Source organism: Tinamus guttatus, unplaced genomic scaffold (genome assembly GCF_059628265.1).
Source record: "Tinamus guttatus ecotype Peru unplaced genomic scaffold, ASM5962826v1 Tinamus_guttatus_pri_ptg000852l, whole genome shotgun sequence".
NCBI classification, from domain to species: domain Eukaryota; kingdom Metazoa; phylum Chordata; class Aves; order Tinamiformes; family Tinamidae; genus Tinamus; species Tinamus guttatus.
In genome coordinates, this window is record NW_028289386.1 from 312,501 (window position 1) to 334,816 (window position 22,316).

A 22,316-nucleotide genomic window follows, 5' to 3' on the forward strand; every position below is an offset into this window, starting at 1 on the left:
ATTCCTTCTGTACTTGCCTGCTACAGTTACATGATGCTACAATCAGAGCATATAAAGTAGAAAGAAAAATACCATATTTTACATGCTTGAGGTGTTAGCAGTGATTCCAAATGAAATGTGAAGTGCTGAGCTGTGACCTTGGCGGATAAAGAACTTGGTTTCTCAAGTACTTACCTAGAGACATACTTAATATCATGTTAATATGTATTTTCAGTTATATTTGTATATTTCTGCAAGGTGGAGACTTGGAGATGGAACTTTGCTTCACTAAATTAGGAAGGGAGAATGCAAAGCTTGCATTTGCATTGAATATGAATATGTCTTAGCAAGGCTTCTTGAATGTTTAAAATGGTGTTAAAAGGAGATATTTCTCTGTACATCTTTGGTCTGTTTTAAAGAGGCCTTCAGTGTGTCGAGTCAGAGCTGTGATTTTTGGACTGGCTTTTACAGATATCTTTCTGATCTTCATGCGCCTGGGGACCCTGCTTGGCAGTGCATTGGTGCTCAACATCAGTGGATTCTGCAGCTCATGCACAACTGTAAGGAGAGCTATGTTAAAGAACAAAAAGGCAAGGATATGTTTTTGTTATATATATATTTGACACTTAGGAATTTGGCATTGCCTTTTATTTGACAAGCTTTAGTGTACAAATGATATTTGTTTTTTTTCCGTCTCGATTTTGATGGCTTTTCACAAAGTTGAATACTGATTTGTATTTTTCCTTTTTTCCCACTACATTATGAAAACAAAACAGTGGTTAGAGCTTTCTTTTTGTTTAACATATATCTTTTAAGCTCTTTACATGGGAAAACATTACATTTCAGTCCTTCATCCAAAGTTTACTCTCCTCTAGAAACATTTCAGTAGGGTCGCTTTAAATTCAGATTGTTGTCTGAATCCACCAGTTAGGTTTCTTTGTCAGAGGATATGCCAGTAGTACAAAGATATGAAGGACACTGGGGCGTTGTGAAAAAATGTGTTTGTCTCCTGTTATGCAGTGAATGATAATGGGTCTTTTCTTCTTTGTTCATGTGCAGTTCCAACACTCAGATTATGCTGTTAGACACAAACCTATGAGGATGTCTAAATATCCCATTTGACAAGTTAAAAATTTAGAGCTGTATGACTACAGAGTTGTGCTCCATGTTTGTTGTTCTCAGTGTGGCTCCTGGAAGAAATGCCCTCATGGTACTACTCTTAGGTATCCTAACAATCTAGCAATCAGCCAAGGAAGTCAGCCACATCAATGTATTTTCAAAAAGGAATGGGTGGGAAGGTAACTGTCCTGGCATTCCTCTTAGTAAAATCTGAAAACTCAATTCTTGAATTAGGCAATTAGTGCCTTGTTTCTCAAGGAGTCTTCCTGAATTTGGTGATATTTCCAAAATGTACAGAAATATTGGAATCTGGCTTCTCTTGGCTTGTAAATAACTTCCAAGTTTAGCGTTACTGCATGTATATCCCAAACCAAATAAGATGATTTCTTTCTACAAACCACAGAAATTGTACTGAACTGGAACGGCTGTAGAAATGTGCTAAAAAATCTAGCCGGATGCTTAGACTTTTTTCTTTAGCAAAGGTTATGACATCAGGTATAGAGTTTACTGCGTGCTTAAAATATGACAATGATGTCAATCTCTCATTTCTAAGTTGTAGCCTTTATAAAGGCCGCACAAAATGTTTGTTTTACAAAATGTTGTTGAGTACTGTGGGACCAGCTGGAACAGCAGGTTGGATTCTTAGAGGCTTGGTCAAAATTCAGAACCCTCCCATCTCCTTCTTCAAAAAACCCTAAATCTCTCTTTCCTCTAACACCAAATAACTGTCGTAGAGCAGAACTCACTTGTAAAGATGGACATATTCTAAACTTTTATTTTTCCTCCTTCAACTTGCAAAAGGGTGTATAGACATTTCACATCTTAGCAAGAATAATAAAAGCATGAAGATACTAAGTGCTCAAGCCTTGGTTTGGGGTTTTTTGTTTGGTTGGTTGGTTTTTGTTTTGCCTTTGATAAGCATGTTCCAGCAAAATTACAGATGTGTGCCTTAATTCTTTAGCTTTTCTTGAGCCTCTCAACCTGTTTGGTGTTTTTCTTGCAAAAAAGAATCTTTCTGATTACCTTAGGCTTTATAGTAAAATATGTTACTGTTTCAGCAACTTTGTTTAGCTCATAGTGAGAGCCAGCATAACTGTACATCTTAACGTAACTTTGCTATCTAGTATAATTGTCAATATAGTACAGAGTTTATCTCTTTCATTTAAATAACCTTTTTTTTTTTTTTGTGATGCTAACCGATGCAGTTTTCCTGCAGATAGAAAAATACTCAAAAATTTATTCTGATAGATGGAATTTATCCCTTAATATCCAGTGGAGCAAAGTAAGGTTGCTAAACTCAGTATCCCCTTTCCAAAGAACCTCAATTTTGACACATTGCATATGGGAGAAGTAGAAAAGTTGGAAGAAGTGGTATTAACTGCCAAGAAGTGATCAGAGATAGGGAATGTATTTTAATCTATTTTAGTAGATGTATACTTTTCAAACAGGATTTATTTTTTCCACTTATAGATACTGAATTGTTTTTGCACGGCTTAGAGAAATCTAACCAACCTGAAGAAATTAGAAATGAGGTTTATCTATTTGTAAATTGGTAGGGTCTTTTTAAAGTGAAGATAGGAACAAATTTTCAAACTCTAAGCTCCTCCATTTAAAACCTGTTTCTAAAAAAGATTCTTTTATGTATCAAGCCTTTGACAGCAAAGATGGGTCATAAGATTGGTACTTTCTTGAATAGCGTAATTTTTTTTCTGGGATTCCCTTTTGAGTAGGAATAATATACATCATATCTAGCAGTAGTTTTCATACTGAAAATGATGGAATATGCACGTGAAGATTACTGTTCTACCTTGGACATCCCCAAAATTTCTGGTTGTTCTTAACTCTTCTGCTAATTGTGAGTCTGTAGGTTCAAACTGACAGATTGAAAACTCTTCAGAAGAATAAAACTCTATAGCAGAATGCACACACAAATTTTATTTTTCAACTTGCAGTTGAGTTTGTACCAGACTCATTTTGCTTTCAATTTATCAATTTCAAAGCAGACAAGTGCTCTGTGTTGTTACACCTGGTGAACTTTAATACCTTAAAATCCTATCAAATGGATTCAGAATTAGACCAAAAAAATGATTTTCTTACCTACCTTAAAAGTCTTCTGTTAGTTCTCTGTTGAGAAGCCTAGACAGGATTTTGAACTGACTGTCAGACAACAAACATCCTCAAATAATTTATTCGCAGCTTGTGATGCAGGTGAGATGCAGGTCAGTGTTTACTAAACAATATAAAAAACATAATGGAAAAACTGAATTCAAGTAAGTTCTTCCAAATTCAGTCACTGGCAACAAGTCAATAGTGTATTCTCAAGTGGTGCCTGCACCACTAGAAGGCTGTCTCATTCATCAATACTACTTTATTTTTCTTATACATAAATACAGTCTTTCCTTCTGCTTTAAAAGATTCAGTGGTGTATCATGTCTTCCAGGACACTATTGACAAAAAGTAAATCTACTTTTCTGCATCCTTCATAGGATCTTTTTATTTGCCCAGAGGCAGTAGTGCCCTCTTGTCTATTCAAAGCTTTGTTAAGCATAGCTGAAAAAGGGAGGGAGCTGCTGTATGTTCTGAGGTAAATGGAAGTCCTGTACAAAAATCACAAATTTATATATATATAATAAATTATAAATTATATGTGAATCCTTCATAGCCTATCGTAGAACTGTGAAGCATCGTAGCAGGTTGTGATCTCTGCAGCTCAAAAGAACAACACCGGGCAAGGTTACAGTGCTGTAATGGTCTTGGAGTTGACTCCTGGAATTTGCTTTGGGGGCTAGCAGAAGCCCTATGTGCTTCAAATACTGTTTTTTTTTTTCCCCCCTCCCCCTTGGTTTGCTCAGCTAGTGTTAGTATTACTTCCAAAATTTGAAAGGTACAGCGACCAGTGCTGAACTGTGTCAAATAATGTGGCAGCCTGAAATAAAGACTTGCAGCTACAACACCAAATTCCTCCAACAAAAGTTTCTTTTGATTTTAATGGATCTTAATCAGAAAAGATACTGTAATCTGATAGATAAATAGCAATTTGTGTTTATTGTCAAATGACGCGAGTAGCATGGGGATTTTTCTGTAATCTTGTACAACAGTGTTCACGTTTTGTAATTTATTTCCATGAAAGGAAGAATCAAGGATATAATTAATCTGAACTACTGTTACAGACTTTCATGTTTGTCAGGGGATTACTGTGGTAGAGAGTGTAGAGGATGGGGAGGCAGATGGCAGGATGCTTTCTAGCCGGGGCTCCGCTGCTGCCTGTGTGTTACACTGTTAGAAATCGGAACAAGAGACTGTCTTAAAGCGTCTTTGAGCAATACTTTGGTTTGTTGATCTGACTTGAGTTATATAGCATAACACTTCATTAACAAACTCGGATGCAGTTACTCGGTGATCACTGCTTTTAGCCTGTCTGTCTCAATCTGTACTGCCTTGACAGACCTTCTGATTCCTGAGGTAAAAACTGCAGGCAGAGCATTTTAACATTATGAAATAATCCAAACCCATGCATTGCAAGGAATGAGTGAGTATCTGTGTGTGGCAGTGATTTAAGTTTTTTCCTGCCCTATGCACTCCGAAGTGTGGGCAGCTGGGGCTCAGAGACCAAACAGCAGAGTCAGAGATGTCATGGAAGCGTTAGACAGTACAAGGAATGCCCAGTTCACAGAAATCCTGTGTTCGTGCCCTTACATTAAGCTCTCCTCCCCTGCTTGAATATTAACATGTTCTTCTACTAAAGATGCAGCAAGGGATATGGGACCTAGGTGCAACTGTCTGGAGCTCTAGTCCTACGGATGTAGTGATGCTTGGAAATACATGGATTTATTAACTTTTAAATATTTTCTCTATTTTACCTACCTTGCAAATGGGATAGGTATTTATGTTCTTTCATTGTTTTTGAAACCTTCTTTTTACTCCTGAGTTAGTTGCTTGAAATATTGATAGATTCATTTTATAAATCTAATTATGTGATGCTATTTCTATTTCATATCACTCACAGAAGAACTCAAGGAAGTTAGAGCCACTTTGTTCCTGTTATTTCAAATGTAGATGTTGTTAGGGAGAGGAAGATGCATGAGACTGAATATTCAGGAGAAAGAACATTTTTGATGGCTGTGAATATAAAGCTTAGCATTTGGAAAAGCACTGGTCTCACCCAGAAAGGTATCTCCTAAATCTCCATCAGTAGGGAGCTGATATCAATAGATTGTGCTAATATTTCATACTTTGGATTGTTTATGCTCTGAGCTACTTCTGAGCATTTGATTTGAAGAAAGTCTTGGAGCTTTCAAACCTGGTGTCTGGATAATAAAGTGTTCCGTTCTATTAAAAAAAATCACAAATTTGTGATTTTTAACTTTACTTGGCAATTTCCTAGTACATGGGCATCCCTTTAGTTTTTGACTATGGTCTTGGTTTCTGAGACTTGTTGGAGTACAGGAAACATGGGGGATATAGTGACGTAAAATGGCATGAAAATAAATGTAAATAAATGAGGTTTACTTTAAAATTTGCCTGGAGCACTGGGCAGAGAGCCAAAATGAATTAAGCAATGGGATTCTTAGCATGAATTGAGGGAAAGAAGTTTCAGAGATTAAGACCATTTTCTGTGTGGCCAGTGGTTATTGCTTAGGTTTAATTTTAGCAGTGTAGGTTTCATAAGCCTGTGAGCTAAAAAGGAGCGGGCCACTAATCCAGTTGTCTTTGAAGTGCCTGAAAAATATCTTCGTTTATTAACACATCTTTTTGAAATGTTATGTAATTTTAGGGTAAGTAAGCAATCTAGTAAGACTCTTCAGAAACTAAAAGTGTAAACAGAAACAATAACAAAGCTGTAGTGTGATCTTCCTGCTGCCCTTTGGGCTACAAAGTATGTAATACACAGCCTATGAGCGTACCTGGCGCTGAAACGCTTCTGGAAGCAGGGGAGTATTCGTTTGGTCAGGGATATTTTTGTTGTAATTCTAATTGCTGAAAAAAAAAGGTCCCTGTTTTCTAGCATTCAGGCCGTGATGCACATCCCTGCAGTGACACAGGGGGTGCGTGTTCCTGCGGTGCCAGCGTTAAGAGCAGCGGCGCAGAGCGTGAGGGAAGGGCATGGGCGCCGGGACCGCCGCGCTGCTCCTTCTGCACCACGCTGAGGGCCCGTTCACCTTGCGGCGAGTGAGCCGTCTTTGTTGGATCAGACAGGCCAGCAAGGCCTGTGTCAAAAAGGGCCTTTTCCATTTTGTTGTCCCAGCAGCTGGTTCTCTTCCATTGCTTTTGCTTACTGTACATCTGCAAGAAGACTTCCTGCAGCTGGGAGCCATTTCATGTCTAACCCACATCCCTCGTCCCTAGCAGAAATACTCTTTTGGCAGCAAACGTCAAGCAAACCCTTAATGGGTTATTAATTAGGAAAATTAAAATATGAATTAGTAGAGAATTTGACACTGGATTTTTTTCACTTTTATCTCCTGTACCTGTTATTTGCTGTTTATATTTTTAGTAGAATCTGACATCTTGGAAAATGCAAGGACCTTTGTTTTTTGTGTAAAGAAGATCTTTTGTTTAAAAGATAAGAACATATCCCACGGACAGTAAATATTAGTGATTAAAAGGGGAAGCTCAGGTAGCTTTAAGTCAACATTGAAAAGCTGATACCACTGAAGATAATGTAAAACTCTCTTATATGACCATAATTTTACCCTGGCATCTACTATAGTCCTTTAAATCATTTTCTGAGTGATTCAGCAGAAGTTGGTTTTCAAAGCTGCTAAAAATGTTAGTGTCCACTGAAGCTAGTGCCAGTAAAATGAGGTCGTTTTTATTTACAAGCTGAACTTGAAGTATTTGGCTTTTGCTTCAGTATGCTTGGCCTGCAGGACTGACAGTCAGGTTTATCCTAGTTGTGAAGTAGTTAGAATACCAGTAGAAATAGTAATAGCCTTAATTGTCATTTTTATATTAAATGGAAAAACAATACTTTCATTCTAGATACATTGGGCATGAGGAAAACTAGCTTAAAGCTAAAAAGGCCTTTTGTTTGTAAGTGTATTCCAAAAATGTATTTTCCCTAAATGCAGCAATTTTAATTTTCTGCGCTCATCTTTTTTGCTAAAAGTATAAGCCATTTTCTTACTGAGTGCAGCAATTTTAATCTTCTGCGCTCATCTTTTGCTAAAAATATAACCCATTTTCTTAGTGATTGTTTCAGGATGTCAGTTTGAAAATAATTGTGTGTATAAAGTTAGCAAGAAAGAGTAGTCAAGAAAAAGAATAAAAAGCAGCCATTCATCTGGTGAGCAGGTTAATTCTGAGGTAATTTATTCTACTCCCTTAATTTCTTGCCTAGACAAATTGAAATTCTCTATGCGGTGTCCTTGAAAGGAATCTTATCCCGGTTGTGTCAGTGCAGGCTCCAGGCACTGTGTGTTTGGTCAACAAGCAACAGTGGGTGGTCAGGCTGGAGCACAGGACAAGGGCCCGCTGTGCACAGGAAAAAATGTTCAAAGGTGTTTAAGGGTGGTAAGGAAGTCTGCCGCCCTTCAGAGAGCCTGGGGGCCGTAGATCAGTGTTCCCTCACTATTGTAGCCTGTGAGAAAATCCCCTGTAAGATGCAGAACGGATGAAAGAATACAGTAACTGCATTCACCTGGTTGCACATCTGTACAGTCGTCTTCTTTTCTGACCCTTGCTCATGCACGAGCTGCGTTTATACAGCTAGTCGGTGTAATGACTAATGCTTGTCTTGCCATGGAAAATTGGATTGGAAAGTTACCCAAAATGAAGTTTGTCGCTTGTCATTAAGATGCTTTGTTTTGTTTTTCTGTCGTTCCAAACATACTGGTCCTATACTATCCCCTGGTAAGTCAGTAGCTTCTTCAAAAGTCTTTTCAAGAGCTTTAGCTGAATGTTATATAAATGACGTGACAGGCTTAGGGAAGGGAGGTGAGAGGCCTGACTCCCAAAAGAAGCCTCATTCTCCTAGACTGCAAGGAAGTAAAGAAATAAGCAGAGTGGAGAGTTATGGAACGATGGACAGGGCAGAACAATTTCTACGCACGGTTTCAGAATAGTTTTGCAATATGAAAGCATATGCAATTAGAAGCCAACACAGGTGACTAAAATTATATAGAAGTAAGTGAACACCCAGACAGAGATAATGACCTCAAAACCCACTGCTAGGGGAAGGGAGAGCTTATTCTGGTGAGATCTTACTGAATTGAAACAGCAGACGTGAACAAAACCGTTGCACTATTTCACATGGTGCCAGGAGGCTTTTATTTCATTTTACACACCTTTAACATATTTGTGCGCAAAAGAAGTTGAAACCCGGGAAAATCCTTAATTCTTTTTTGAAAACAATGTTAAAGCTGCTACTAATTTGATCTTTTCATGGTTTTACAGTTGTAAATGTAATAAGGATTTAATTATATTTCTGGTTTGTTATCGTTGTTTGATAGAAGGTGATAATGTAGTGCATTTATTTTTCCTGTGTGTCTTTGGTTAAATACACCTCAGACCTTAGGGTCACTGAAAGATATACTCCCTGTAGATGCTGCATCTGGGTAAAAAGCATTTCTGTAGCATCAAAGATGCCATAATGTAATGTTCATTCTGCTTATACAACATCGTAGAACCTGTAAGCACAGATTATTGATATCCTATACTCAGATTAAAAGTGTAAAAATGGTATGCAAATCAAATTATGAATAATCAGTAAATTATTGCTTGCTGTAGTTTATCTAGCTTTCTAAATATTAGTCTGGGCTGTAGACAATAATATTAATTCATTATATTACATTATGTTGCTACGTTTAAGCTCTTGGCTCCCGAGAAGGAATGAGCTGGGGACAGGAAAGAAGTTGCCTGTGAGTTAGCTCTGCCCTGGGCCCTCCCCTCAGGCCTCGGGCCTTGGTGCGCAGTCCTCAAGCGCTATCTTCTGGTCGGCCCAGAGCAGATCAGCTCTGCTAATGCACTCCAGATGTTTATGAGTCCTGAGGGTATATGTGCTGTTGTAGTTCCCTGCTGCTGTGTTATACTTGCTTGTAATGCTAGACAACCAATTAAGAAATTAGTTCATGTTAAACTTTCTTTTCCTGGTACGGCTGCAAACTGATGATGGGGTTTTTCTGGTGGAACAAGAGCGTATTCTTTACATGCTTTCTGTTACTGGGGAATATATAAACCGTTTGGGCAGCGGGGGGTGAGCGTATCGTCAGCAATGCAGAATTTTCAGCTACCTCAGGCAAATGGTTTTCATTGAACTAATTGACATTAAGATGTTTTTGTAAGTACGTCTGTTGTGCTTAATTCTGAGGTTTAATGGGTACTGTCATTTTTAGAGACCATCTGTTTACAAGAAATTCCTCATACTAACAAGGTGTTTGAAGGGTGAGGGCGTAGGTTCCATATGTAGACATCAAAGAGGAAAGTTTCGATGTATCACAGGATTCTTCTAAATGTAGTTTATGTGAAAATAGCACTGTTATTCTTTAATATATGTTTAAAGCAGCATTTCTTACATTTCCTACAAACGCTTTACATCTCTTTCAAATTCTGGTGTCTGTCTTTTTTTTTTCCTTTTTTTTCCCCAAACAAATAAAATGCAGATATGTTGAATCTCAGAAGTAGTTAAATTGTTATGGAAACCACAGAACTGTGTCATGAACTTAAAATTTCACAGGGTCTTCTGTACAGTCTTTTTTATATACTGGCTATAATCATTTTTAATGCATGCTCTTTCGTGGACCTTTTTTTTTTTTTAATCCTGAGAGAGAAAAAAATGTTTTGTTTCGCTTCACTTTGCAAGATTTCTGGAATGTTTTTACAGATGTCAATTACTGCAAATTTGCAGCATTTAAGATGTGTCTTAGAAGGTACGGACATTTAATTTGTAAATGCAGTAGATGCATGACCTTACATAGATCTGAGTGGGCAGTTGCATAGTACTTGGTCATAAGTAACTATCTGCATTTGGAATATATATGCCTACTTTAAAGCTTTTGATAGTTTATTTTTTTTTCTTCTGCACTATTCTGTATTTGTTCAGTTCATTCAAAAGGCAAGATCTTTCCCCAAATTCCTGTTCAAACCTATTGCAGAGCTTGCCCATGATGATGGTGGGTAATAGCAAAATCACTGCAGTGCTTTTGATATTGCTGAAAGCTCTTCAGTTTAAAAGGTGTCATGTGTTAGGTTTAGTAAGTGACATAGGGATAAAATAATCAGCAGTTAACAGACAATATTCAATGTAGTGTTTTGTCACCACTGTTAACTATGTACCAACTGGATCTATTTACATCAGTGTTTTATAGGGTTAACAGTAATATGATGTATGTAGGAACTAGCAATGGCTCTGTAATGGCAGTATCTCAGTGAGGCCATAGTGAAAGGCCACAGGATTTTTTTTTAATTAAAAAAAGGATTATGGGAGGAGGGACTTCTTTGGAAAAGAACTGGACTCCCACACTGTCGCCTTTTGGAAGTGTGCACCTATTACTTGCACTTGTAGAGCATTAAGAAAAAAGTGAAGACGGAGACAGACCAAGGAATGATATTTTCCATATGGCACTCGTGGCTTTGCCTTTGCGACAGGAGTCAGTAGCAGAGTTATTGAACTGCATTGATGTAGATGGACAAATAATCCAATTAACTAGGATTAAGAATGTTTTTGCCAGATAACTTGAAACACTTCTGAGTTTAAATAGAATTCCCTAGCAATATGCAATTCCTTATCACTTTATATTGCAATATGCAATATCCTTATCAATTTATATGCAATATCTTTATCTTTTTTTTTCTTACCCCTAGGCAACTCATTGCTCCACAGCCCAATGCTAGACTTGGACGGTGATGTGCGTCCATCTCCAATTGGCCATCTCAGTCAAACTGCTTCACTGAAAAGGGGCAGCAGCTTTCAGTCGGGCCGAGATGATGGTAGGCACTTGTTTTATTTGCAAAAACTAAATATGCAGTTACTTATGTCCAGTCTGTGGTTGCAGTCCAAAACAAACAAGAACAACAAGAAGAAGACAGAGAACACACAGAGCCCAGAGTCTCTTTTTGTTCGTTCTGTTGGGGTGTTGGTAGACAGTAAGTCTCCAGTCAGCAGTTGGCCAATATTACTCATTGCTGTAGATTGTCTTAGTCCTCTGTAAAGGCGAATTCTGAAACTTCACTCAGATCTCTTGATAGGATCTTAAAATTCTTATTTTTTCTCACATAGTATCATTACTTACCAATAGGATCCTCTGCTTTTTGGCAGTAAAGAACTCTTCGTAAGTGAAATTTGCCTCTCAAAACACAGTCTAGGTAATAGTATTCCCCCTTCCTACACCCAGAAAAAAAATTAAAACTTTTTTTTTCTCATATATGTAAGCGGCTATTTTTTCTTTGCTGTTTCTTATCATTTGTGCTTACTTGAGAGACACTGCTGTTGTCTTGCTTTGCAGGTTCTGGAGCCAGCAGTTAGAACCAAGTTTCAAAGGAAAGCTATAGAATCACAGCACCGTAATCCCTTAGGAGCCTAATCCACTAGCTCCTTTAGAAGTCGCAAAGATCCTAGACTCAGAATGAGTTGCCTCTGCCTTCAGTTCATTTGCCCTATGGTGCCTATTCCCACCTAATGCCTAGGAAGAGTGAGGGCTCCACCATCTTCACTTTCTGTGGATGGAGAACCGAAATAAAACCACGTCTCACAGTGCTTCTGTAGAAGCTGCAGTTCCAAATATGTGTGGTGTCCTCCCTTTTCAGGCTGCTTGTGCACTGGTGCCTTTTGCAGCTAATTTGAGAAGTGAAATCTATTTTCCTGCCACCCCCCACCATGATTCACTATGATTGTCCAAGAGATCGTTTGAGCAAATTATTTTGAATTCCAAATTGTAGCATTCAAATAACATTCAAATAACACCAGCTCTGGCTGGTGACAGAAATGTGAACAGTAACTGGCTGCTGACTGGCTGGTTCAACACAGGGAAACACCATGGTGATTATTATTTTACACCCTTGGTTTACAAATCAGTGGTCATTTTACCCTGGCGGCTGTTAGTTCCTGAAGCAGAACGAGGATTTGTAGATCATTAGATATAAAATAAAGGAAGCTCTGTGCTGACTACCACAACCAGGGATCAGAGCAGCTTGAAAGCCTGTTGCCTTTTGCTTTTCCAGCTGTCAGGTTTCTCAACAGCTTTAATATAGATTGGAGTTTCCTGTAGCTGCACAGTCAAAATATCTTGAAAGTATGTCCAGAATGTCCTTTCGATTTGATGTGTAGCTGCCTACCCCACCATATACCTGCTATCTGCCAACTCAGGAGTGAGGCAGTTCCTGAAACCATAAAAGACCTGGAAAAAAAAAAAAACCCTAATCCTCTTTACAGGTTTTATTCAAAAGTCTGTGATTTCCCTTTTCTCTAATTTGACATGAAAGCTAACAGTCTTAGATGGAACTATTTATATATCCTGTTTTGCTAAACATCATAATTAGGAAAGATTTATTTGGCAAAGTCAGATTATAGAGCAGTATTTCCCAAAGTTGCCTTTACTCTACATATTCATCAGCACCTTTGCCCTGCCTCTTTTCAGCTTTCATTTTAAGTTTTCTCCCAACCTCACTTTTACCCTCGATAAGAAGCTGATAGAAGTTACTTTTTGCCAAAGTGTAAACCAAAATGTTTTGGTAACCAGTGTACAAGGCTGTGTAAGCAGGTTGGTAAATGGGGGGGATGCACTTTTGTATGCTAATCCTGCTCATGTTCTTTGTGTAAAAATCACATATTTTGTATATTTTGTTATGAGTTAATTGTGTTTTACAGTACTGCAGTCTGCCCTGTTTCTTCAAGAAAAGAATATCAAACAAATGGAGATGAAGATGAGATGGGCAGCTTGCCCCAGGCTACAGTGGAAATTTCTCTATGAGCTGGAAATAAAGCAAATCTTCCAGTTTCCAGTGTTGCCTTAATCACAAACCTATCGTACTAGACCTGCTTCTTCAGCACCACCACCTCATCATCTGAACCTTTTAATGTCTTAATTACTTTCATGTTACCTTTCCAGTTGGAGTGTTTAGAAAACAGAAAATCAGCTGAGTGGATTGTTAGGTGGTTTGCATTAGATACCCCTGCAGAGGGGGTATCTAATGCAGAGGGGGCACTTCTGCTGCCCCTTTGTGAGCATATGAGAAAAGATGAAAGAACTTGTGTGTCTACTAATTGTGTATGTGTACATGGGCCAGCCAGTTCAGTTTTTCCACTCTTACTTGAAAAGCTTTCTGTGTTTACAATGTTGTTGCTGATATGCTACAAAGTGGCACCAAGCCAGTTGTAGATCTTTTATTATTAATTCAAAAAGTTATTTACCTCTGCTCTTCCCTCTGCCTCTCCTTTTAGATTGGCGATATAAAGCTCCTCAGCAAGTTGTATTTGTTGACAAGTTGACAAAACTTGTTGTAAGCCAGCTGCCCAACTTCTGGAAACTCTGGATTTCATACGTGAATGGAAGCTTGTTCAGTGAGGTATGGGTTCTTGCATATAAATCACTTCTAAATAACAAAACTCCATAATAATTATCTGTTTGAAGTATTGTACTTCACTGGAAGATTTGCTGGACTCATTTTGGTCGAGGAGGTTTGTGAAACAGTTTGTAGACACTTGGGCATTCTGAGCTACTAACTCCAGGCCCCAGAGTTGCAAAATACCCAAAACCCAGAGTGGTGCATGCAGACACACTCTAGACAAGTGAGTCTGAAAGTAAAATAGATAGTCAGCAGTCCCTGTCCTTCTTATTCAGATGACTCAATTTTTATACATTCTGTAAATATAATGCCAGTACTCACAGAAGCAGAAAGTATACTTAAAAAAAAAAAAGATCCATGCCATCATGCGTCATTTTCATATGTATGGTACTAACAGATTTTAAATGGGCATATTTCATAATTAACTCAATATAGTTAGTATACAGCCTACTACCGTAATCATTATCAGATGGATAAAATTGCTTTTGTTTTTGTATTACTGTATAATTTGGTCACAAAAATACAGTATCTTTTGTAGAGAGTTTGCTTCCAGTACTCAAGCCACTTTACAGTTCTTCTGGAGAAGAAATAGCTCTGAGATATTTCCAAGGAGTCTTACTAGGAAAAATACATGATTTAAATGTGGGAAGGGATAGCTATCCATTACATCAGCTGATTTAAAGGCATAGGTAATACGTAATCTGCACAGCTATCACTGAACATTCGTGTCGACTGACGGTTGATGTCATTGTACATCCTATAAAATGGTGAAGACAGGTCTGTAAGGAGAAGTAATGTCAACTGGGGTAACAGGAAACACAGAACACAAGCAAGCTTTTGGATAAATGTGCTCTGCAGATTGGCTTCTGTTTTGAACCTAAAAGTCTATACATATAAAGCCTCTCTGTTTCACTGTGGCTGTGTCACTTGGTCTGTTAAGATAGTCTTTAATTTGCCATCCTTACTTTATCCAGCTGTACCTAGATCCTTAAAAATGACAGCTACACTGTCATACCAAAAAGTTACCCTTAAACCAATGCTAAAGCCCCAACTAACTGGAAGTCTTTGCAGCTTCAGTAAAAATTAAAATATCATTGGAGAAGGAAATTAAGAAGATTATTTTGTCATTTTCCATGCTCTCTGACAAATCAACAAATTAACTTTTTAAGCTATCATTTTATTTATCCCTGCTACCTGAAAAGCAGTAAAATGTTTTCATTTAACGATACTGCTAATTACTTTAGCCCTGTGTATGCTGAGTAGAATATACAGATTCTTATAGTCCCAGTGAATAGATTCTGTGCATTATCCTCATGTATTACAAATGATAAAATCAAAAGGTACAAGATTTATGGATAGCATTCAGTGAAGCAAGGAGAATCACAAATAAAACTTAGTATCGTTGATTTTCCCAACCATCATTCATTTCATAAGGGAAATGACAGCCTTTGTTTGGTAACAGTACTACTGGAAATAAAACCTGTAAGTTATGCTGAGTTTTTTCTCTACAAGTACAATGAAAAAGAATGCAATTTCTAGAGGAACTAGAAAAGCATTTTGAAATGTAAACAAAGTTGGAGTGATCTTATGAAATCCCTGATCAAAACATTGCTTCTGTGTAAGAAAGGAAGAAGTGATATTTGTGTTGGTGCACTCTACTGCTGTTGGGCTAAATTCTGAACTTTGAAGAATTTCACTCCCAGCTGCTTGATTTCTTCTGTTGCTTTTGTCCTTTTGGAAGACCTAGGCAAAATCTTGGGAAAGGAAGGAAGGGCTGTGCCCTCAGGTCCTTCCAAGTGCTCTGCATTCCACAAATCAACTGAGAAAGTGTGGGAGGAGGGGACAGCATAAGCTAGAAAACCTCTTAAAAAGCAGCTAAGACTTTCTGTCAGAGGACCTTATTCATGACACAAGGTTTATATATATTTCAATACAGATTTTAACTGTCCCCGAGGAAATTCCTTTAAAATTTTTTCTTGCTACTTGTTGCCCTTCTGGAAGCAAAACAATTGCTACTGTTTTGTGGGAAAAGTCCTGTGAAAAATGGCTTACAGGGTCATTTCAGTTAACTTCAAATGTCTTGAGGACTTGAATCAAAAACAAAGCACAAAAAATCCCCAGTTATAAATAATAAGCTGTATTTATTTTGTCTTGTTCACGTTGTAGAGTTTATTGTTTTCTGGGGGTTTTCTTTTTGCTTCTGAAAGGTTAGCTATCTGCCTTGATATATTGTCAGTTAAAGATATACGTGATATTTCCAACAGTTTAAGAAGTTTAGTTCTTTGAATCATTCTAGGTGAAGTAGCATATGTGAATAGTAACCGTTGGTCTTACCACAAAATAGTTTTGGTCTGTCTGTGCAGGAAAGGTTTAAGACTGGTCTTCAACGAAACCACCCAAAAAAAAAAAAAAAAAAAAAGTCTTATCAAAGATATCTGTAATTTTTGTTGTTCTTTAATCCAACTATAAAACAGTGTGAATTTTAAGATCCTACCTTAACATGATTCCTTTAAGATTTAAAGGAATGCAAGCTTTTTATTATGCTGTTGAAGAGAGAAGTGAGTATTAGACTCAGCAGTAATTCTCGAGAATTGTTTTCCTTGCCTGAAACCGTGCTATGCAGAGCTTTAAAGTACAACAGACAGTTTCATTGCTATGTAATTTCCAAAACTGTCATGCAGCTGTAGTTTTATTTTTTTTCCTCTAATTTATACTGACTAGAAGTGATTAATTTTACCTTAAAAAAAAGAAAATGTTTTAGCTACATAGGTAATTGGAAAGCTACAGCATTTAGTTAATGACTTGAAAATATACTGGTTTTTTTTTGAGGAAAATTAATTTAACTACAGTTATGCTATTACCCCTTTTGTCCAGTAGATGTTGCTGTACATACATAAAATTAGGAGATCCTCTCATTGTAACATTTTACATTTACGCATGACCCAGTATTTTAAATAACTTTTTCGTTATAATTTGCTTTGTGTTCTCAGTAGACTCCACTGAAGGTTAGAACTACAAACAGGAAGAATATTAGTCAAACCATGTTTTTCATCAACTGTAACTGTCTTATGCAAAGTTTACTCACGTTCCTCAGTTTTCAAAAATGAGAACTGTCCATCAAGATGCTGATTAGTTTGCACTCTCTTTTGCAGTTAATTGAATTATTGAAAGAGAATTTTCAGCAAAATGCTGTTCCTTAAAAAGACAAGCAGCTCCCCCACCTACATGCTGTAGCTTCAAATTGCCCTCATTCCAAGGCACATTCTTTCATTTTACATCAGTGCCCTTCTCCAGGTAGCTTCCATGCTGACAACATAATAGTTTCTTCATATGAACTTGATGCGCAGTTGAACTGCACAGTTTAGATCTCATTAACATTCTAGTGAGAATACTTTGACCGTGCTAACTTCCTAATATTTGCCAATGCACTGCTATTCCAAATATACTGCCGTTATGCTATGCTTTATCCTAAAGGGCTGTTTTTCCAAGGATTAAAGATTAGCAGACCGACCTGCTATATGTGAAGTTTGTTGCTGCATATGGACTTTGCTTGTTGAAGTGTCATAGTTTGACGGGGTGGGGAGGATTGTCAATTTTTTTTTTTTTAAGTACATCATTAACTGAGTGATCAGTTTTCACTTCTTCACTTTGAAACCCCTTTTTCAGAATTATTTTCAACAGTGGTTATGAGATACTTACACTTTTCAATTTTCTCATTTTCACAAGACTGCTGAAAAGTCTGGCCAAATGGAAAGATCGAAGAAAAACGCTAGGCAAAGACAAAATGATTTCAAGGTAAGCCCTGGGGTAAAAAACTTGCTTTCTTCAGTAGTCCTACACAGAAAGATTCCCAATTTGAAGATCGGATTTCTTTAATAGTCTGTTCCATGCCGGATACCCCAAGTTATGGGACTTTTCTCAGAAATATTTTTCAGCTCTGCCAGGAAAAAGCCACAGTCTTCTCTAAATGGTAACTCTCTTGCACAGAGCAGTGTCTGCCCTTAAATCCATCTCCCCTACTCTTTCTCTCCTACTGTGTCCCATCTTTTGTGTATGGCAAGTACGCAGTCAATCGAACATATTCGGAGAGCTTTTACTTTTCCTTATTTTGTTCCTCCATTGTTCTGTTGCAGAAAATGATCCAGGAAGTGATGCACTCGTTGGTAAAACTTATCCGTGGAGCTTTGCTTCCATTTAGTCTCAGAGAAGGAGAATCAAGACAGTACGGTGGCTGGGAGCTGAAATCTGAGCTTTCTGGCCAGTGGTTAACACATGTTATCCAGACTGTAAGGTAAATGGAGCTTTTTATCTACAGTGTGGTGCTACTCCTGGAATGTGTATGCTTAAAGTCAAATTGTCTTTATTGCATTTTAAAACCTATTGCATCTCTGCGATAGGTCTTTCTTGAATTGTAGTTTAGCTTAAAGTTGTCTCATTTAAGGTGATACTCCTTATAATGTCATTTTACTTAGGCAATTTTGTTCGTTAACATAGTAATACGTGCATCATTAATTGCAAAATATTTTAGTAAATTTATAGAATTGGCTTCCATTTGTCTATTGAGGCCATAAATACTGTCAATATATTTCAAAAATTATATAGTAACAGTAATACCTGTATATGGTACAGCACTTTTTATCTGCGGATTTGAAAGCAGACAATAAATAAAGCACAGAGTGCAAAGAGAAAGGAATCAAGTCATGCGCAGAGAGTGTCTATGGCAAATGGAGCTGGCAGTGGCACCTGTTAAGTCTGCTTAACATTTTCCTGAAGACTGTTGTCAGTTGTATGAACTGTATGTTAACCATTCAGAAAAACAAACTGCACATTGCAGTTTTTTCTTTAGCTGAATTTTATGAAAATTCCAGTTTAGGAAGGGGTGGATTTGTTATTTGATGAAAAGCTGTCAGGGGCAAAAGGAAAATGGTTTGACATCAGTATTGCCCTTTTATGAAAAGCAATCCAATTCCGTTCAGCTTACAAAATTCTAAAATGTTGTATTCTAAACTTTAAATTACACAAGAGTGGTGTTGGCTTGCAAGTTTAACAGATTCTTTGAGTGTTAGTTCTGTTCTAGAATCCTGCCATCCAAAGTATGAGCCAATTTTAGGTAATAGGATCTTTATGTCTAAAGACTCTTTTCTAGGAGTATCCCACTTGTCTTATGGCCACTGCTCTGGTGATAAATACCAGAACTAGGGGCTGGGGAATTTCTCTTTTCCTTTCACTCTTTTCCCACCTCATGTTGTTACTGAAGCCTGTGCTGGCCCTTTACAGGAATGAGCTATAAATGCAAAGTACTCAAAAGTAGAGAAGAACAGGGACAATGGAAAGGACGCCCTGAACACCTTGTTTGGGTATGGAACAGTGAGGACAAGGTGTGCAGGTAGCAGAGCTCACCTTTTCAAGCCCTAGCATTTTTTGACAAGCTGATAAATTCCTGGGACTCCCACTGTCAAAGACTGTTCTCGTGAATCATCTACATATTGGATAAAAATATATATTTTTTGCAAAGATGTGTAGTAGCTTTGGTCTTATTGTTATAACTTCCAACATATAGTCATTATGAAGGACATGGTAAGATTTTACTGTTTTATCTCACAAATTGATTAGTATATTCTGCTTATATTCAAGAATGCTAAATTAGGGCTATGCAATATTAATTTCTTTGCTTATATATATATGTGTGTATCACACAGCTTTACATGGGGTTGCATTTAAACTTATACCCCGTTGTCACTGTACAATAGGGGTAGGTACTAGAGGATAAACATTATTTGCAAGACCTTTGCTTCATTGTGGGGATAAAAAGACGATATATTTTGTAGGGCAAGTGATATTAGAAAATAAAGATCTGACGGTTGTGACAGCTAATGCTCCCTTGGGAAAGAAATCAACTCTTAAATATAGAACTTTTATACAGTCTAAAGTCACTTAAGCTACTCACAGGTGGCTGCTACTTATATCCCATGTTTCTTAGCTGACTGAGATAACGCAGATTTATATGGTCTATTAATTCATTAGTAGTGCTTAGTAGTTGGGATCCAAATAGCATTTTTTTTGAGTTATGACATTGCTGACTTGGAATGCAATTAGGTGTTTTATTTGATGGTTTACGCCCAACACCCAGCGTAAAGAACCAGAACCTGCAGGGAGATGATTAGAAACATTCCCTTTGTTCTTTGGCTATTTCTAGGGCATGTACATTGCTTGTGCAGCAGCAGAAGAAAGAGCAAAAGCTGCATTTGAGTAATCCTTGCTTAAATATTCAAGTGTTAATAAAAGCAGTAAGCTTCATTTTGTGTCTGTACTAGTGAGCTGAGTGCAGCTGCCGCCTTTTAGTTAAATGCTCAAATATTATTCCTTGTAAGCAATGACTGTGTTACGAGTCCTGCATGAAAGAGTAGAAGAGTATTTCCATTCTGCCATACCATAGCCAAAAAAAGTTGGCATGCAGATTTACACTTTAACTTCATTTTATTTCTTTTTCAGGCTTAGCTCTGAGTCTCTTACTGCCCTTGAGATACCCAATGATATGCTTCAGATCATCCAGGATCTTATTTTGGACCTTCGTGTGCGTTGCATTATAGTGACCTTACAACATACTGCTGAAGGTAATAAAAGGATGCAAGTCTCTTATGTTTACTATTCTGATGGCACTTGTATTTTGCATCTTCCCTTAATCTGATGGATAGGCTAGTTAGATCTGTCTCCTCTGGGTTGGTAACAGTTTTAAAATACAGCTGATTTATCTCCTGATGCAGCTTTTTCATATTGGAAACATTTTCTTTTTTGGAGTCGTTCTATAAAAGGGGGAGAAAAAATACCAAAAGTTCCTCTAATATTTTAGTTGTGGTTTTCCCAGGAGCTTTTGCTAATGGTTTGGTCTCTCTATTGTTACACAGCTTTTGCCATAAATACTTAGATTTTCAAGGCCAATAACACATTCACTACATCTAATGCAATCTGGTATGCAATAGAGGCCGTACTTCCTTTTTAGTATATATTGTTCTCCCCCAAAACTTGAATTTTAATGAGATAAGAAATAAACACATCTCTAAAATCAGGGCAGAGTTGTTCACTAATTTACCTGGTAGTCTTTGGGTTCTCTCCCCAAAAGCTAATAACCCTGACCATTCAAATATTATGTCTTTTTTAATATTTATGTGTCTACAAATTAAATTTCCAGCTATGCACTTTTTTTACTGGAGCTAGTACTTTCACTAGCCAGTGTTTTATTATATACCACAGTCAGGTGTTACTTTGCGCTTCCCTTTGACACATCCAAGGGATGTATCAAAACTTCAGCTGTTAACCAAGTATTGAATAATGTCAGGCCATTCTAATCCCTGTAGAACCTGCCTATAAACTCACATGTTTCTTGTTTATTCTATATGACCAATTCCTTTGGGGGATCACCCGCTGTAGTTTCAATATAAATTTTAATCACAAGATCACAGAATGGTTGGGGTGGAAAGGGACCTCTAGAGATCATCTAGTCCAATCCCTGTTGCATATGATTTATACTTATATTGAAGTTTGACATATCAAGCTAAGTGTCAATAATAACAGCCCTCCTTAAGTGCTGCTTCCCTCTCCAGTTCTATGTAATGGCCATAGCATCAATCAAGAGAAAGGAGAAGATGCAGGCCTATATGGTGTTTCTTGCTCCTTATTGCTGCATTGTGTGTATTTATCTGCAAGTCTCATTTGTTCTTCACCTACTGAAGCTAAATTACCTAAGTTGAATGTGTTTAGATTTTTTTTCTGGGCAGTATCAACTGGGTCCTTGGAGAAACTGTTACTTTTAGGGAACTAGTAAAAGAACACTTAATGGATATTTTCATGGAACTACCTATATGGTTTGCAGATATGATAACCTGTTGTATATTGGTCAAAAAAAGGTTCCTTCTGGACTTGACTCTCCCTTTATAACCTCTCTGAAAAATGAGTTGCACAGAGTACTGATAAAAAGTTCAGCCTCATCTCTTACAGTGCATTATGGGCTGGTAGAGGCATTCAGATCAATCACAATTTTTCATAGAGCGCTCACCGCTAGCTGCTTAAATAGGACACATCTGCCCACGCATTGGGTTTTCTTGTTTTATGATAAACAGTATATGCTCATGCTGCCTCTGAGAAGCTATCGATGTTCTTTCCCTCGCACGTACGATCGCTGGTCATAAAGGTCATGAAAGCCAAATTATGTGAACGCTAGATTAGGCAGTGGGTTTACGTGACTTTACTTGCCTGGAATTTGGTGAACACTGGTGTATGAGAAAGAAATGTAGTATTTTGTGTCTGTGCTAATTCAGAGAATTAAGAAGAATGGTAACAAAAGCATTTAAAGGCTGACCAGTGTAATCCGAAGCCTCATAAAAATTATCAGTTGGATAGGAAATGTACTAAATAGGAAGCTGAGCACAGTAGTTGTTCCACACAACCTCTTTAATGCCTTTTTTCCTCAGTAAGACCATACTTACATGGAATAGAAAACTGCAGGATTTTGCACCTTATCCAAACTACTCTTAATTTAGCTCCTTAAAGTATCAAGTAAAAATACCTTTCAGTATGCATCTTTTCCCGAGCTTGGGGGGAGCAATGATAATTCACCTGAATTATCCTGTTTGAAAGGGAATATCAAGAACACCCGGTACATACATTTCAAGTGCATACAGTTCTGATAAGAATTTTGTTTATGATAAACTGTATGTCAA

General features: G+C 37.5%; 1 protein-coding gene across 1 annotated transcript in view; it reads left to right on the forward strand.

The window, feature by feature from the left end:
• The window catches only part of EXOC2 (exocyst complex component 2), a gene marked incomplete at its 3' end in the record, with an annotated part of 56,388 nt that extends 36,127 nt beyond the window's left edge, over nucleotides 1-20,261 (forward strand). The window contains exons 10-15 of the mRNA XM_088537709.1: nucleotides 451-569; nucleotides 10,900-11,025; nucleotides 13,475-13,599; nucleotides 17,326-17,394; nucleotides 17,733-17,890; nucleotides 20,092-20,261. Coding sequence (XP_088393835.1) covers nucleotides 451-569; nucleotides 10,900-11,025; nucleotides 13,475-13,599; nucleotides 17,326-17,394; nucleotides 17,733-17,890; nucleotides 20,092-20,261 — 767 coding nt within the window. The remainder of the gene's footprint in view (nucleotides 1-450; nucleotides 570-10,899; nucleotides 11,026-13,474; nucleotides 13,600-17,325; nucleotides 17,395-17,732; nucleotides 17,891-20,091) is intronic.
• Between the last annotated feature and the right edge of the window lie 2,055 nt (nucleotides 20,262-22,316).